An 18644-nucleotide genomic window follows, 5' to 3' on the forward strand; every position below is an offset into this window, starting at 1 on the left:
CTGGATTCGAATCGTATCGTTTGATTGTACGCACCTAATACGTATGTAGCGTCAAATAGGTCGAACGATTAATTTGCGCAATTGGTACCAAAGAGACCAGCACAAAGAATTATAAAAAAGAAAAAAAGAAAGTAAGTGCAAGTATCGAAACTCCGAAAGCTCGTCCGATGAGATGACTGGAAGTCAATGTCAGTGGATCAGCGAAACGAAGACAGCGCAAATGACTCAACAGATTTGAACACTAGACCAGAAACTCTACGGGGAGGTCGGTAGGTAGGTACCACCTCATAATGAAAGCAATGTGTCTTCATTTGGTTCCTCGTTTCACAGAAACACAAGACCTGCCGTAAAGCAGAATGGAACCGCACCGTCACAACTGCACAGCGTCTGCAGACGATGGTATCCGTCTTCACACATTAGCACACACAATCACACTGGCTGTGTGCAGTGCATTAAGGATAAATAGGACCGCACAGTCTGAATAAAAAGTTAGGGTGAAAGCGAAAGAAGAGACCGTCTGAAGAGGTCAATCGATTGACAAAAGCTTAGATACGAAGAATTCGAGTAAGGGTTTAATGATCGATTAAAACGTTCGAAATACTTTTGATACCGTGCTGATGTTTTCGAGATGATTTTTTACATGGTAGAGGTTTTCGATGATCGCCTGAAGTAAACCCTACAATCAGTTGTCTTCAGAGTGGAGAAGAATAGATTTTTTGTAAGCATGGTACAAAAGATGCCGATCAAGAAGTTTTATTACATTGTAAGACTTTTTTAATACTGTTCAGACAATTTGTGGACGAATGATCAGCGAGTTAAATGAGTCCAAAAACATAAGAACCGTCTTCAAAACACCAAACTTCAATTATCTGGAGGGTTCCAGTCGTAAAAGTATAAAATAACTTGAGTTATCGATATCTTAGCTTGTGTCATTGGAATGAGATAACATTCACTGATACTGCATAGTAGGTACGTTGTGACATTCATTTTTCAAACGATTAGATCTGATGAGTCCAAGAAACATCAAAACCGTCTCAAAAACACCAGACTTGAATTATTTGGAAGGTTCTAATCATAAAACCGTCTCAAAAAACACCAGGCTTTAATCACTCGGAAAGTTCCAATCATAAAGTCTTCCACGGAATTATCGATATCTTAGCTTTCGTCACTGGAATCAGCTGACATTCACTGCTACTACATAGTAGGTACGTTATGTAATCCATTTTTCAAACGATTTGATCTCCATTCCTAGTTTTTGACTCAGAGTGTAGTTCCGGTTCGTCCTTAATGAATACGGGGGAGGTGCAGGAAGGAGTGTCGAGGTAAGGTGTCTGCCAGGTTGGCCTCGCACCAACTCGGCACGAAGACCCCTGTGTTTGCCACGCGGATCCGAGAGGGTGGAACGAGACAATGGTCTTGCTTCTACAATACGGGTCGTTTGTATCAACTAGAGACTCTCTTGTTTCTGAAACAGGCCAAAGCTCGGTTTCCTCTACGTTTCTCCGGACAACAATAGAGGGGTGTCTCTCTGCCCGTTGGGGGATGCCTTTCTATCTCCAGCTCATTCATCTCTGGTCAGCTTTCACCAGAGCTCTGATTTCGGATCACGAATTCTTTGAATCGGTTCGTGAAAGATCCTCGAAACCGAGACATCGCGTTTCTGTTCACCTGAGCTTTATCTTCTTCATTTCGTTCGGGTTTTACACGCGTGGCTTGCCAACTTCCGGCCAATATCCCAAAAGCCAAAAATCGAAAGACGAACTCATTGTCTTCGCTGCGCTGTCACCAAAAATCCGAACTCCTACTGTTCTCGAAATCTGATAGCAGTGTCTTTCCGGTCCACGTGAAATCCTCAAGGTCAGTTCAAAGTTATATCCAATCTTTGAAAATTGTTGAAAACGTAAAATTCATCAACCTTGCACAAAATCTCGACAAATATTGAGAAACTTTCAAAGTACCAATGAATCCACGACAATTTGCTACACCTCGATCAATTCTTCTCACAATTTTGAGATTTATTTCACGTCCGTGACCCTTGAGTACCAAATTTCAAGATCATACAACGAATTATATACATGCGACATCAACTTAATTCCAGAATTCGGTTCATTTTTCCATGAACAATATTTTTGCTCCCGCAAAGTGAATAGTGGCAGTCGTGTATAATCGAATAGTTGTTGTCAAGCTGACGTGATCAGTAATTGATTAGGCCGCAGTGATGTGCGGAAAATATCTATCAGAAAACTGTTTAATTTCGATTACTATCGGAATGAAGGGTGAGTCCGGAAGCATACGATATTCGTTTGTTTTTCACTTCGCATAGCTTTTTTTTTTTTTTTTTTACACGGGATCAAGGCGGTTTTATCCAACGAATCTAGATTAAATATTAACCCCGTTATACCGAACGGAATTGTGATGGTGCAGGCAGCTTACGCGACGCGTCGAGTCGTATCAGATAAGAGCGATAAGCGATCGGTCATTCGAGCGGCGGCCTTGCCCTCGCGCATAAGAATAAAAGAAAGAAAGAGAGAGAGAAAAAAAAACAATGAATAATAATCATTTTTACCACGTAACGTGAACTGGTATCGATCGACCTTAAGTTCCATGGTTTTTAATCACGTGAGTTTCGAAACACGCGTAGCGTTGTTTCCAAATCCACTCGATAATTCGTTCTTCCTGTTCTCGGTCGAGCCGAAACAACTGATCTGATCACTCGTCGAGACAATTTCTTCCTCAACCGTCAGGTTATATGCCACCACCTTAAGAGATGTCCAACTTGAGAGATTATTCAAAAACTCAGACATCGGTCGTTTCTTGCTCTGTTTCAACTCTTTATCTTAGGGAAAATCGCATCAATCATTCCCGAAAAATTTTTGCTCGAAGAATCGTCAAGTGGTAATAAAGAGTCATGGCGTGCGAGCATGCAAATAAAATTATTACAGTTTATTTTCATGGCTAAGTTTCAAGTCATGTTTTCGATTTGGTCGTGATATCTGACCGATGTTTCCGACATTCTCGGCGGTGAAAAAAATTTCCCCGATCATTGTTCAACCGGGAAATTCGGCCCGAGGTTCGTTCGAGGCTTCGCCGTGCTTCATGGCAGCTTTAAATGGCTTGCGGCTTGCGGCCTGCGGCTTGCGGCCTCGGCTTTGGCTTTGGCTTTGGCTTTGGCTTGACAAGTCGGCGCTGCCCAGACGACCCATATTAGCTTAAAGGAGGCTTCATAGTTTGCCTGTGCAACGCTCATATCCAATCTGCCCGGAGAACTGCTACCACCTCACAGTATCAAAAATCACTTCGAACTTTCGTTCACAAAGTTCAAAGTTGTGGTTCTGATTCAGCGAAGAGTTCGTCGATAATTCTCAAAATAATCATTTTAAATGAAAAGTTCAAGGTAGTATTTACCGACCAAACGAAATATCTGAAAAAGTATCGATGTACGTTTTTTGAGATTGTAAGCTTAGACATGCTTCTAACGTCCGAAAACAAGACTGGCATTCGGAATCCAAAAAAGTTCAAAAATCACCGTAACTTTGACATCAAACAACTTTTTCAACAACGGCTGAATCAACGAGGAAATAATCTCAGGTGGATCTCTCCGATTTGATATCTTTTGCAATGTGTTACAGTAGACTAAAAACTAAACGACACTACTTTTTTTTATTTCTCATTCAACGCTTTAAGAGGTTCAAAACTACTCGTAGACACATTTCAGCGTTAGTTTCGTTTCACCAAATTTATCAAGCGCATGAAGAATGAAAAAGAAAGTGTTTGCCGAATGAAGCAAGAATGAAAATTTGCAATTGTGAGAACTTCTTGTGACACGATTGTCACACACGGTAAAAAAAAAAAAACGGTGCTACGACAAAGGGCGAACTTCGTTTCGTCAAAGCGCATTGTTTCATACTGGACGAAGTGTGTTGATAGCTTCGTTCGGTTCACCGGTTGCACGTAATAATTGTGTCGCAATTGAGAGCCGAGGCCGTGATGAAGGTGAAATTGAGGTGCGGTTGCGGGGCGATTTGACCTGGTTATGGAACAACGTCGGCTGCAAAGCCCGCGGACACACATCGGCGTGATCGATACAGCAGCCTCTGTAATAATAAGTTTAACCAGAGCAGAGGAGCGAAATTGGCCAGTGCTTACTAATCACGGCCGATGCTCGAAGCCCTTTGAAACTTCCCCGAGCTGCACGCCTTCGTCCGTTGGTTACGCGTTTCGAGAAATTATCAGAAAGTTGTATTACACCGGTTCCGGTTTTCTGTCGGCAGATAATACTGGAATATTCGCAATTAATCCTTGTCCCACTGTCACTGATCCCAAACTCCTAATTGACGCTTGTAGTTCCTTTCCACCCACGTTTCACTACCGAACTAACGAGTTTTCCATCTAACGATGAACCGTCAACTGCTGCCGTTATCGGTACCCACCGGTTGGTTTCGCAATCAATTTCCATTTCGAGATCCTGGATCTTCGGTTTCGACTTCTTTCCATCCTGAGAGAAGACCGTCAAACGTAGTCCGATGCTTCTTTCCATGACTACGTGTTCGGAAATATTAGTAAACAGAAGGTGTCGATGACTGAACACGTCATCAAGACGTCGATAGTTTGTCTGATCATGTGATCAGACCTATTTCGAATTTAAAGATGGATTTTTTCTCAACTTTGAAACCAAGCTACTGAGAAACAAAAGAACTTTGAGCGTTTTTGAGACCAGATTCGGATTCTGGTTTCAAAAGTTCATCGAACACGTCTGGTTTCGTATCGTGACACGTGGTTGTTAGCCGAAGCCACTTTGGCTTCTGAAGTTCGGGGTGGTGGATCATTTGTGTGTACAACGCAGCGTTACGTTCCGGAGTAAATAATCCGTGAATGTCACTGACGGACGTTGAATTCTACTCGCAGCAAAACTAAACGTGGAATTGGATGCGAGGAGTGTTCTTGATGCGAGGAAATCCGTTCAATTCGTTTCCCAATTTCGTACGAGTGGTCCAGGCACTGCCTGTACGTGTGTTCAGAAACGGACGTTTGAATTTTCCCGGATGAATTTTCGTGCCAACCAACGGAATATGCTTCAAAATTTTTCTCCAATTATTCGTTAGTTCGTTCGTTTTTTCCCAGACTCGAGGCGCTTGTCAAGATTCTCGAGAGTTGTCCAACTGCTTTACACGCTCCGCCGGAAACTGGTCGTTATCGCATCGATGAGCCAAAAACTCCCGATTCGTATACGCGACTAGGACACGTTCAGACCGTGAGGATATTCAAGTGCCAAACTCCATTCAGCGGGACCATCGGTTCCTCATTCAACATTTACCACCCCTAGAAAGCGTATCCGTGTTTCAGTCTCGTGCTTTCATTGTACACGTCAGTGGCTTCTATATACCTAAAAGCTTTGGATTCAGACCAGATTTTCATTCTCAAAGTGTGGATCATGTCTATGCCCCCGTCGGGGATTCCGAAATTCGACTTTTACATCCTTCTTTCAAGACGCTACATCGGCTGTATAAACTGTCAAGAGGTTGAAATTCAATGGGATTGGTGAAGCGATACGATTTCTCACATGTATGTAATATATGTAAACGATGATTCTCGTATCACAAAGTATGAAACGATCGGTTTAATACATCAGATACAATTTATGAGACTTGTCTTATTCCCATGAAACTGGACAGCTGAAAGTTTTTCGGGCAACTGAAATCGAATACTGAGCCACGATATCGAAAATGTAATATTTTCATTTTTGAGTCGTTTCGACAGTGATCGGTTACACCGAATTTCAGAAATCTAACACCACATTCAGATTCCGTATTTGAAAAACCCTAGATTGTCCGGTTTCACATAAAACCCACATCTTTTCTACGTCCTCGTTAGTCGTACCGAACTTTTATCTTGAAGCCGATATTCTTGACGCGATTACGATCCAAGCGCAAAGAAGCATGTAGAATTTTCATCTCCGATATTGAACCCAAGCTTAAATCCCAGTATCAAAAAGTCCATCCCTCTTCTCCAAAGACGCGTCGAGTGTTTCTATCCCTGAACAAACGAGACGCGTATTATTTCACACGAACGATTAATCGCCGAGTGAATTACCCGCGATTATTCGAATACATCAGAGCGCCAGTAATCATCGTGCAATTAATTCCCGTACGATGTTTATCAAGGTGTGTACAAACATTCGATTTTAGCACGTGGCATCGGATGAACCGTAACGCGAAGAGCATCCCGGTTGGTTGCTCGTCATTTGCGATGCATGCAGCTGATAATTAATACACACGTAAACCCGAAGCGTTAAGGTACTGAGAAACGGGCGTTTTGCACGGCGCCGTTGAATTCGGTGAAAGGTTGAAAGCCGGGTTGCTGTAAGCGCGCGGTAGGTTATACGGTGATGAACGCACCCTGTACCGCCGGCAATTATCGTCTGGCATCCTCGGGGCGATGGTAACAACTCGTACAAGCAACGCCGTGTGGATGGCTGACGAAATTCGTCGGGGTACCAGCCACCCATCCAGCCAGCAAGCTCCGCGTTTCCCTGTTAATAAAACAGCCCCGTTTCACGACCCTCGCATCCAAGGTCTGCCCCACGACTCGGATCCACACATCATCTTACAATGCTCCCAAATAAACAGCACGGTTTGGGAGCGAGCGAGAAAGGAAGAAAGGAAGAAAGGGAGAAAGATAGGAATGGTGGAAGGGTGGAAGGGTGGCTGCCTGCTTCATGCCCGCATCTTTGCCCCCTCACCCCTATCACCCTCTCTTACCCTCTTCGTTCTCCCTTTTCTGCTACTCTCGCACACGCACAGCCTCTTTTTCTATCCCACCCCTGCACAACCCTCCACCCTCTCATCGGGGGGATGAAGCGAGGCTGTAACCTGTTGACACGCTCCCCCTTATTACAACCTCTATCTCATTCAATCAACTCTCGTGTGACCCGATTACCGAGATCGTGATACGTCGGTGTGTGTATTTACATTATACTTATAGACACTCGCCCTCGGGGTGGTGATACCTACCCCCCCGATTATCGGGTAGGTTCGCTCTTTATAGGCGACGAGGAATTTCCGGGGATATTTGTTTGTAGGTAATTTACACAGCACGGATCGTCGTAAGGTGTCTGAATTTTTTACTCTTCATCAAGCAAAGTGTTGGTTTTTGGTGGAAGATTGCTTTTTTCTAATTTCAACGAATTTTCGAGTCTTTCAACCACTGGAATTCGAAAAACAGGTTTGTCGAAAAATCTTAAACTGTCTTGATGATCTCGAAAACGGCTGGATAAAAAATTTCAAAATTACAGAATTTTACAGCCGAATGATGGGCATGAAAAATTACCAGGTTCTGTTCCTTATAACTTTTTCTAAATAAACGATTACGTTTTTCCCAGTTTGTATATTTATATACTCAAATTTGTAAATTCTTTGGTTCACAGAAATTTTATTTTTCCAATTATTCTTTCAAAACTTTTTCATTCCACTGCCAAGTCGCATCAGTTTCAGATTTTTCACTCGACCGTTTTCGAGATCGTTGCGAAATTTTGTTGCACAAACTGATGAAGAGAATCGTGATAAAACTGTTATTCAGACTTGCTACTACCGTTTTATCTCTCTCTGCGTTAGATGGAATTGTTACTTATACACTATAAATTTGTCTTCAATTTTTTTTACGCAAAATCCCATCAATCGGAGGATTAAGAATATTTGGCAGGTTACAGATTCAGTTATCTTCGAACAAATTCATCGAATTCCAATTACATTACACAGATTTCGAAAGATCTGCGAATTTCAGCTTAAAAATTGAACTGTCAGTTAACAGTTTACATCCTATACCATAAAGACAAAATTTAGTCCCTGTAAGCGCCGAGAAAAATCGGGTTGTAAACAAAAAAAACTAAAATGGTTCTTAAAAAAAAAAAAAAAGGAAGAAAACTTTCATCATGATTTTTTAACCAATCAAATACAAAGCACTGTTTCTTAACAACCGAACATTGGCATTATTTATCAGGCACTCACCTATAAATTGGCGTGATGTCGTTTTTGTACCAGACGACGAGAATAGCGGAATCATTTTCCTGCGGTGGTCTCAAGTCGCAAGGAAGGATCGCTGTTCCGTGCTGAACTGCTCTGACCTGAAGGGGCGGTCCTGAAACAGAAAATACAGGAATAAATAAAGTGAACAGTTACGAGCGCATAAAACCCAAGATTACGAGTTTAATAAGCGAATTATACAATTTCTGTAAACCTGTGGAGCATGATTAACGTAATAAGAGTCGTCGAACATTTTGGAACATGGGTTTGAAAAACTTGAGTATCTTTTTTCGTTGGAATTTTGAAAACTCTTTTGTAAATGGTGAAGAATTTTTTCAAAAATAGGAGAATGATTAGAACTGGAATTTCGAAAATCTAAACTGTTTGAAGTGTTTAAATAAAACCTAGACTCAATTATTATTGTCAATAATTCGATTGAGAATAATGATAATTGATTAAAAATCGTATAAAATAACGTAGACCTGCTGAGATATTATGTTGAATCCAAATTTTTCCAACATTGCACATTTTGGTTTTTACAGCTCTTTGACTGGACGCTATAAATACGTTATATATATATAAATTCTTATCATCCTGACGTTTCGTCCATGAAACGTTTTTTGACCTCATTGTACGCTCGTAACGCATCCTTAAGCAGTCGAGGGTAGAAGAAAAAAAAAAGGTGTGGGGGGGGGGGGGGGGGGGCAGGAAGAAGTCGAAGAAATTATAAGGGTGGAAAATGGATCAGATAAGGGCCTAAGGTGTTACCAAAATTAACGATAGCGGGATTCGGGGATGGCCGGAAGTTCGTGCGATGGCTGAACGTCCGTCTGCAGGGTGTTCCTGTGACCCGGTTGATCGGATCGAAGAGATAGAGCCTGACGATCAGAGTCACGTTTCCATGAATTCACCGCTCCCGGGGCCGTATAATAATAGAAAGAAGAGACAACCGTCTTTAAACTCGTTCCGAAGACAATTACCATCCTTTCAACGAATGGGGTGGAGGGCAGTCTGCAACTTCCGTAGCGGAAAGATGCTGCTCTCGATTCGTGCGGTTCGCGAATGCCAACATAATATCGCGAACTTTTTAACAGGGGCGGAGGGGGGGGGGGGGGGGGGGGCGAAGGAGAGGAAAAAAAAAGAGGAGAAAAAAAATAAGAAAAAGAACTCCGGAGACGCAGGCGGTTGCGTTATTGCGAGCCTTCGAGCAACCCTTTCGGCCATCTCGTAGGGTGAAAAAAACACCCGGGGATGAAAGAAGGGGAGGGAGTTCCGAAGCTCGTTGAATGTACAGGCTGGTATACGAAGAAAGTAGGTAGAAGAGAGGGAAACGAAATGAATTCAGGCTTAATACGAAAATTTTTTTCATTTCACGGAGGAACATAACCCTCTCATTCACCCCGCCGAGTTTCCAGCTTTTGAAGGGTAAACAACGTCTAATTAAGGCAGATAAAACGGTCGGTACGGGTTTTACTTTATTCTGAATTCGTTTTTTTTTTCTTCTTCTTTTCCTTTTCATTTTTCTTTACTTTTTTTCGTCCTTCGTTTCGGTTGGAGTGTTTTTTTTTTTTTTCTAACATTTTCTTCTTCTTCGGGGAAAGCTCGTGTTAGTACGAAAATTACATGTGGGCAAAAAGTGGGATTAATTATCTCTTGTTAATACGGAAGAAGTAACAGCTTGTTCAACAAGTTTATTGCCGTAACACTTTATTGTACCCGAAAATTATACAACGTCGAAAATATTCCCACGAATGGAAAACAAAAAAAAAAAAAAAAAAATTCAAACCAAACTCTATCGCTTTACGGTGTCGGGTAACTTTTTCAAAAAAATTATTCACACCAATTTTGGTCAATTGTTTTATTCGGCATCGAAGAACTGACGAGTTTTATGGTCTGTTTCATTTTTTTTCATCGCTTCTAGAGTTGAGAAATAATAATATTCTCTTTTACACTGCAGATTATATTCGTTAAAATCATCGAAATTATTTCGATCATTTCGACACTACGATACATGTTATAACTATTAGGGTGTTTCTTATTTTGGTCATGTCTGAATTTCTTCGCACTCACCCTGTAAAAGTAATCAACATACACAATAAAAAAGAAAAACCTAGCGGTCGAATTTTCGAAAAGAAAAATGCATGTATTTGAATTTTTTTTTTTTTTATTAAGGAACACTGTTAATCACTTTATAACAGTATATTATAAGAAAAAAAAGAAAAAAACATTGAGGCTATTTTGTAGGAAATTGAATTCAATACAAAAAAGTACTGTAGAATATTCGTAAATCTAATATTCATCACGTTATTATCGAAGAACTGTTTTACTTTTTTCGCTAATAACTTGATAGATATTAGATTTAGGAAAATTTTACAAGACATCGTTTTTTTTTATAGAATTAAATTCCCTACAAAATGGTGACAGGCAATTTTTTTTTCTAACATGCACGTTCAAAGTAATCAACAGTTTTCGTTAAAAAAATAAATAAATAAAAAATTTCAATGGCATGTATTATTTTTCCACATAAAAACTCGACTTTTTCTATATATACGTAAAAAGTCGATGTACTTTTGGGGGATGAAAGCGAAGAAATTCCGACAAGTCCAGAATAAAAACCACCCTAATAAATATATATATCCGGAATATCCATCCCAGAAGCGATTATCGAATGCAAGGGAATGGAATATTTCTTTGTTTTGTTTTTCCATTTAATTTTTCGTCATCCCCCTCCTTCAACCCCCTCGCCGTTCTTCTCTTATTCCAACAGAGCTTTAGCACTCCCATTTATTCACCTGTTCGCGGCAGATTCTACGCGAATATAGCCAGCGCAGCATCGGCTGCACCTGCAGCTTCCGGGAGAACAGTGAATGGTGCATGCATGCACGTTGCGGGGTGCGAAATACGAGCGACGATCGCGGATTTCAACGGTCCGGTTATTCCCGTCTGCTCCTTTTTCCACTCATATATTCTCACGTCTCCACGTCTTTTTCCGCAATCGCGATATATATATATACGTATGCATGTCAATATTTCCCGTACAATGCAGACGACGCATCTCATTTTTCCATCCCTCTCGATGTCGATGTACGATCCAGTTTCGCAATTTCTAGCTACGGGCTGTCTTTGTTTTAAGCACGAGTGTTCGATTCGTACCTGGTTTTTAGTTTTTTTGGAAAAATCGCGAAATGAAAGGACAAAAAAAAAAAAATATCGCGATTTGAGGATTGGTAAAAAATTTGCCAAATCTTATAAAAATTGATTGAGATGGAAATCGCGAATATCGAAGTTTCAAAAATCAAGCATAACTATGATACAAAATAAAAAGATCCTTGATTTTTAATCCATTTGAAGATGTAAGATTAGTAAAATTCAAGGATTAAAAATCGAAGAACTGTAATCATATCACTGCGTTGAATACTCTAGAGAATCGTCAAATTAAAAATTAAAAATGTATTCTAGTTATTAACGAGTTGTGAGTAATCAGTTATTCGACCAGCGAATGTATTTAGTTTTATTTTCAACGCATGTCAAGTTAATTTGCCTTCGTTGTTGAAAAATAAATTTATTCCACGCCAGGTTGATTCTCGATTTGAGCATTTGTTTTATCGCAAAATCAAAAATCCTCAGCATGTTTGATTACAGTTTAATATCGTTACGCCAATCAAAGTGCCAATATTTCTGTATGATTAAAAATCACGCAAATTAAACATCATCGTCAACTCGACTTTGACAATCATCAAATTGGAAGGTACAAAATTTTTCCGCAAAACTGGCCACCCTATATTTCGCCAAGCAATCTATCGCAAAACTCAATCAAATCTGACCACCCCTCGATTTCGTGAAAATGAAAATAAAAATACAGAATTAGCTATTTCATCATCAATCCTCGTGTTTAATCCCAGAAGTCATAACTGAATCGTCCGGTAGAGTTAAACAGAGTGTCGATTTCGTCGCTAAAAACGAACGATCAGAATGCATAAATAAATAAACAAATAAAATAGATAAATAAAAATTTGCAATCGAGATAAAACTATCCATTTTCTAAACAAACAAAATCGATCATAAGTTAAAATCTTCCCAACGCACATAATTCGGATGAATGTAATGAAAAAATTTTTCCTACGCGATAACTTCTCGCTCATAGTGTAAAAAAAAAAAAAAAAAAAAAACTCACAACACCGCGTCCAATTTCGCATTATATTACAGGTATCAGCGTCTGGTTCTGCGTGTGGATCGTAATTTTCTTTTCGCCATTTTTTTCCCCTTCTTTTTTTGTTTTTTTTTTCCATTTCACCGTTATCCGCGACCCGATCGACCCAGCCAAGGTCCGCAACAGGCGCCAAGGACGTTTTTCAAGAGGGCAAATCCTTGCCCAGGTGGAGCGTGTCACCTGCGACCGATCCAGGATTATAACAAGGCACGTATATCGGTCGGCATGCGGTATGTAACCGTATAATCTAGGTGTGCAGGGTACGTATTATACGATATTCTCTACGTACGAGCGTACTACTCACTGTTATACGTATGATACACGCCTAGTTTCGCACGTGCGAAACAAGCCACGAGGGTTTATTTACTGGGGGGGGGTATTAGAGGGGTGTGTATTAAAAATTATACATACGTGCAATACGATTCCACGAGGATAACACGCGTGTTTTCATCCACTTTTTGAGAATTAGGACGATTATGGAAAACGTACCAGTTTTATCGTTTCACAGTTTCGATCCTGTCGGTGACGATAATTTTCGTATCTCGATTCGATTTTTCGAAAAGAAAAATAAAAAAAACTTTCATTCGTATAATAGTTTAGTCTGTATGGGAAGGATTTTTGACAAAGAAAGAAACCAGATTTTTGCAATATTTGGTGTTAGAAAAAAAAAAAAGTAATATTCTCATTTTTACAATCCTTTCAAACTTGATAGATAAGAAAATAAGATTCGTAAATCAAGTTTATTTTAGATTTTTCTCCCGGTACACATACCGAGATTAAACATTACTTACTTTTAATAAAAATCGATGTGGAAAAAACAAACAGAAAAATACTCGCAATCAGTGAGAACAAGATAATTAAACTTATTCACCGTTCTTTCGAATAGTTCTCAATTTTCATTCCCAGAACATCAATTTTCATCCCAAGAGAAAAGAAAAAAATAAAAATCTTTCATCAAAAATTTGCAAATCGTACATTATACTCGGACAAAAAACGTTCTTATTTCTCATTGTGTGTAAGGCACGTGTGAACATAAAGTAAAATCAGCAACAGAGAGAAAAAGAGAGAAAAGGAGAGCAGTTGTGGTAGTTTAAAAACAAAGGGATGAAGGGGGTAAAGGGGGTTAAAGGGGGGAGACAGCAGTATCCATTCGGCCAGCGTTGCGTGGCTCAAATCCTTCCGAGGATTTGAAAAGAGTTAGGGATGGGGTGGGGGCGGGAGGGGGGGGGGGCGGATATCCAGGGGGCTCAAGAGGGTGACAGCAAAGGGGAGAGGGACGAGGGGATGCTGTTTTCATAAAGATACCCGGAGCCTGGAGGATATCCGTACACGAGAGACCGAAGCGCGGGTCCTTCGGCAACGTGAAATTTTATCCTTCTCCTTTTCTCTTCTACGGAATATCGCTGGAGTGTGTTTCTTGCGTGTGTGTGTGTGTGTGTCAGGCAGGATCTCGTCCTTACGTATTCCTATTCTCATATTCCTTCGCTTTTTCTCGCCTCCCTTAACACCGACGGTTCGCGAATATAGCGTCTCGCCGATAAATCGATACACTTGAATTTTCGCGATGATAGCTGAACGCCGTATTCTTCGTGCCCTTCTTCAATATCAATATACATGTGTATATATATATATATACCAACGTAGATCTAGAGGACAAAGAATATACCACCCGGGAAAATTCTCGGCGTACTGACCCGTCAAAAAATAGAAAGATACCCTCGTGAATTTCAAGATTTTTGTTTGTTTGTTTTTTTTTTTTTTTTGGTTTTTTTTTCTTCTCGACCGTTTTTCCGTCACGCGTGGAATTTACAATGAAATTAGACAATGGGAATAAAAATTGATTTCGTTTTTTTTTTTTTTTTTTTCTTTTTAGTCTCACGAGCAATTTAATTCACTCGAAACTCTTCGAAACATGTGGAAGGTTCACCGAAACACGTACAAATTGACCATTTTATTTTCACCCAAATTGTTTCAAACCCCTGTTTTTCATCGAGTAACCTTTACTCTGTACCTTCGAGTGTTTTTTGCTCGGCTGGGATTTCCACCATAGTGCAAGGGTTGATTCGCAAGGGTGAGGAGAAACGCGTCGAGTGGACGTGTTTTACCCGTTTTTTTTTTTTTTTTTTACACGGTGGTTAAGCAACCTGTTTCGCCGAAAACTGTTTCTGCTTTTACGACAGTCGAACAAAATATCACCGCAACTGAAATTTCCCATGGGCAACGCGCCCCGAGACTGCCCCATGATCCCAGTAATGGAAGAACAACTAGACGTCTATGAAAATTCTCATGCTTGGTCGAATCGTCGCTTACATAAAATAAGACTCGTGAACATCACCGAGGTGAAAATAAAAGTAAATAGATAATTTCACTGAAAATAATTTTCTCCAATGATAAATTTCCCTATATTCGAATATAAAACTTAACGGCAATAATTTCAGTTGGAAAAACTGCATATGAATTTGAAATAATTTGATGACTCTTTATACAATATTACGTGAAAAAGATTTTCAACAGGAATAATTTTCTCCAAAATACACACTTTAAATTCGAGTTGAAAAATTTCGAATTTAAAGGTATTACTGCGCATCGCGCAGGGATTTTAATCTCAATCGATAAAACAGGTCGATCGGCTCTACCGATCCTGCAGCGAACGCATGCGCAATGCAATTAGGATGCGCATTGGCACAGGGATGATAATTTCGATCGGTAAAACAGGTTAACGGGCTATGCCGATTCTGCAGTAAGCGCACGTGTAACGCATACGGGACGCGTGTGAGACAAAGAGAGGAAGAGAGAAAGAAAGAAAGAGAGAGAGAGAGAGAGATAGAGAGAGAGAGAGAGGGCGGGAATACGTGGTAGCACAGCGAGTCCTAACAGGGGTTAGCGGCTAACTAAAGTTGTACGGCTTCTTGACACTGTCTGACCCACGGATCATCGGATCATCGGCTTAGCTGGCAGCGAGCTAACTCGGCGCGAGGGCGAGGCAAGCTGGCACCAGGAAGAGGGATTCCCCGGAATAGTCAGGGAGAGTAGCAGGCAACGCGCTAACTAACGAACTGCTTATTCTCTGCCATTCTACGATTTAGGTTACGCTAGCGCGTGCTGATTCTGACTAATTTCCCGCTTCAGGGGCTGACGAAGGACGTTGAATTCTTGGAAAACGGGGGGTTATTATGGACGGGAACTTGTAACGGAGAATCGTAGATGAGCGCGCGAAATGATCTTGTTTCAATTATACAAAATTTGAACACCGTTTTTGCAATTGAAAATTATTTATTCCAAACTCCTGGATCTCGTTTTTTTTTTTTTTTTTTTTTTTTTTTATCTCACGTTGTGCTATCAAAGAAAAATTTGCGGGTGCAAAAACGTTTGATTAATCAAACAATTGTATCGTAAATAACTGGCGATGAGACAATATTGTAAGATAGGCAAAAATTCTTAATTCTCCTGACGATGTCAGATTGTATATTCGCCGGTGAAAAATTGACGAGTAAAAATCCCTTGAAGAAACAAAAACATAATAATAAGAATTACCAAAAACTTTGAACATATTACAGAATTTTTTGTCACATTCGGATGTTTGTAAAATATTTCCAAGAATTTAGCTTCAAGACTGCATTGAAAGTTCCAAACTCGAGATACTGTAAAAACGAGCTTCTGGAAAATTAACTAAACGTCGATTGGCTAAAAAAAAAATAATAAAAAATTACATTATCCGATAAATCGATTGCCACTATTTCATTTTCTATAATCATTCTCAGATTCCGAGAAAAATGGAAGTTAAAAAAAAAAAGATCAATCTCTGAAACGAGTTCAAAACATCTCAAAATCGACCAAAAAGTGTTTTTTATTCCGAAACAACGGCATTCCGAGCCTATGTTTTAATTTTAAAGTAAACGGATCAACTGATAAAAAGTACTGCGAACCGAACGATTCTTCGCTAGAATATGGCAAACGGACATTTCAAAGTTGAAATTCAGGAGCTTAAGCTAGGACAGAGAATTGCGAGTGAAAACCCGGTGTGCAGAAATTGGAGCGACGCGAAGCTCGCACTTAATTATTCGAAAGCGTGCGTATATCGGGGTCGCGTAAAAGTGTCTACCTCTAGATGTGCATCAGCATGCATCTGAAAACATTCGAAAGTTCCTAGCTCTCATCGCGGTGCATAGAGGCTGTGCGGAAACGGTTCAGTTTGATGTTTCGCGATACAGAAACCTAGCGAGTGGCTGCGGTGCTTTAATCTTGCGGAGAACCAGTAGCCGGCAGTCTGGATACTGCGAAAAGAGAGACAGAGAGAGAAGGAGAGAGAGAGAGTTGGAGAGGCGAAGAGACGGATACCGGAGGGAGAAATATACAGAGAGAGGCTGAAATGGTCACATAGACTCGCGATATGAGCTCCGCGAGATTAACCCTGAAAGAGGTATACATACATTTGTATATATACGCTCAACCATGTCCAGGATATAAATGAAGGTACCTGCAGGATCTGCACCGCAGTTCACGCAGTTCCACCTTTCATTCGAAAACTTGTCCTTCTCCAAATGAAATTAAGGAATATATATATGTATATATATGGGAGTTTCGACGGAATACGAAAATCCGGTGTGATCATAATTTCCGGTCATTTTCATGCAATTTTTCCGAATCATTTACGGACATTCTAAGGGTCGGGTTAGCCATTATTCATTTTCTCAAGCGTCCGAAGGAGGGTTGAGGGGTGACATTCGGGTATTCAAAGTCTAGAGGGATTCGGGTACCTACTTTGGATCAATCTTTGTCCACGAATTGACTCTCGGACCTCGGATGAAAAGTGGATGGTTCCGAGCGGTTCGGTGATCCGGAATCTAATAGTATGTAAATTTCTCTGTCCCGTGAAAGTATATCTTGGCGATTCATGCAACGGGAGGCTTTTAACGACGACCGCAGCTGCAGGATCCGAGGAGGCAGATAAATGGAATCGGCGCGAACAAATCAAAAAAATAAATAAAAAAACAATAAAAATGTTACATCATGCACCGAAAAAAAAAGCTCGGAGGTTATCTTCTTGCAGATCCTTGTACCTTATACCCTTTAAAAATTCACTCGCTTACCGTCTTAGGACGATCTGAAAATCCTTGCGACGCTGCGATCGGCTCCTTGTGATAAATTCTTTTGTTCCAATACACAGAGGGAGGAGGAGTGGAATAAAATTTTGAAGAAAGAAGAAAGAGAATGAACGATACGGATTATTATTATTATTATTATAATTATTATTATTTTTTGCAAGGTGATATCCATCTACTCGAGAAATATAATATACTTGCAGGGATAATATATTCCAAAAAATTCAATGAAACGCAGTGAGATTATTTTAAGATTTTTTTTATTTAAATTATATCGTATTGTATCGTGCTTTGTTTTCGAACTGACGTGAATTTGCAAGTAGGGCGAGTAGCTTGTGAAATGAAAATAAAGGGACACGAAATTTTTGTCACGTATGCGCGAGTTAAAAATTTCTCTCAGTGCCATTAAAAGCTACCAAATCATCTGCAATATTTAATTTCATTTCTCCTCCTACTTGAAAAATGAGTTGTAGAAAATATCCGTCTATCAAAGTCGAGCATCAAGCTTCGTGTCGCAATTTTCCCACGCGTATGCGAAAGCCGGGAATCGTGCAAAGCACAATTGTACGCGTATATGAATAGGCATCGTCAACGCGGTCAGAGGACTAAACGAGCAGAGGCGACGGGTAATTGGGCAATCTTAACGTCGGAGCCACCGACCGACTAGCTCTCGGTTCAGCAACGCTCTGTTCTGCAGGCCGGCAACTCGGGAAACCCAAAACGAACAATCGGCTTGGTAATCTCGCGACATAGCCAATCGTACCGAGCTAATCACGTTATGACGAAACTCCGAGCCGATTCAACGGACGGACGGAGAAGCCGAGTATTTTTTAGCACTCTGTGCCGTCATTCGCCTGTTCAACGCATTTTTTTACAAATTTCTCGGACTGGGAAAGAATCGGGAAAAACCCGGAAACGTCAGGGAAAAGCTTTTAATAATTATTCGTGTTAAAAGAAGCAATACCGTGTTTTTTTTTTTTAGATTCTAATTTACATATTCAAAGTACAAAAATTCTAGAGCTTTTGGTTCTAAAAAAAAAAAATGCGATAATTCTGTTTTGAACGTACAAACGAGTCGCACATTTTGTTTCTCAGCTAGAAGTAATTCTCAATCCAAGAAATTGTTTAATCACAGAGAAACGAAAAGCACTCTGCCTGATAATTTTTCAAATGCAACAGCTGATTGGAATAAATTATACTTAGTATCGTTACATCGGCAAAGTTTATCATGAATTTACAAAATAAAAATAAAAAATAGTAATAAACGAAGAAACGATCACTTTCAAAATAAAAAATAAAAAAAAAAACAAAACA

General features: G+C 40.1%; 1 protein-coding gene across 1 annotated transcript in view; it reads right to left on the reverse strand.

Moving 5' to 3' along the window:
* The window catches only part of LOC124186440 (synaptogenesis protein syg-2-like), a 222259-nt gene that overhangs the window by 56532 nt on the left and 147083 nt on the right, over positions 1-18644 (reverse strand). Inside the window, exon 5 of the mRNA XM_046578176.1 lies at positions 8004-8133. Within this exon, the coding sequence (XP_046434132.1) occupies positions 8004-8133 (130 nt within the window). The remainder of the gene's footprint in view (positions 1-8003; positions 8134-18644) is intronic.

The sequence above is a fragment of the Neodiprion fabricii genome, chromosome 7, assembly GCF_021155785.1.
Source record: "Neodiprion fabricii isolate iyNeoFabr1 chromosome 7, iyNeoFabr1.1, whole genome shotgun sequence".
Taxonomy (NCBI): Eukaryota; Metazoa; Arthropoda; class Insecta; order Hymenoptera; family Diprionidae; genus Neodiprion; species Neodiprion fabricii.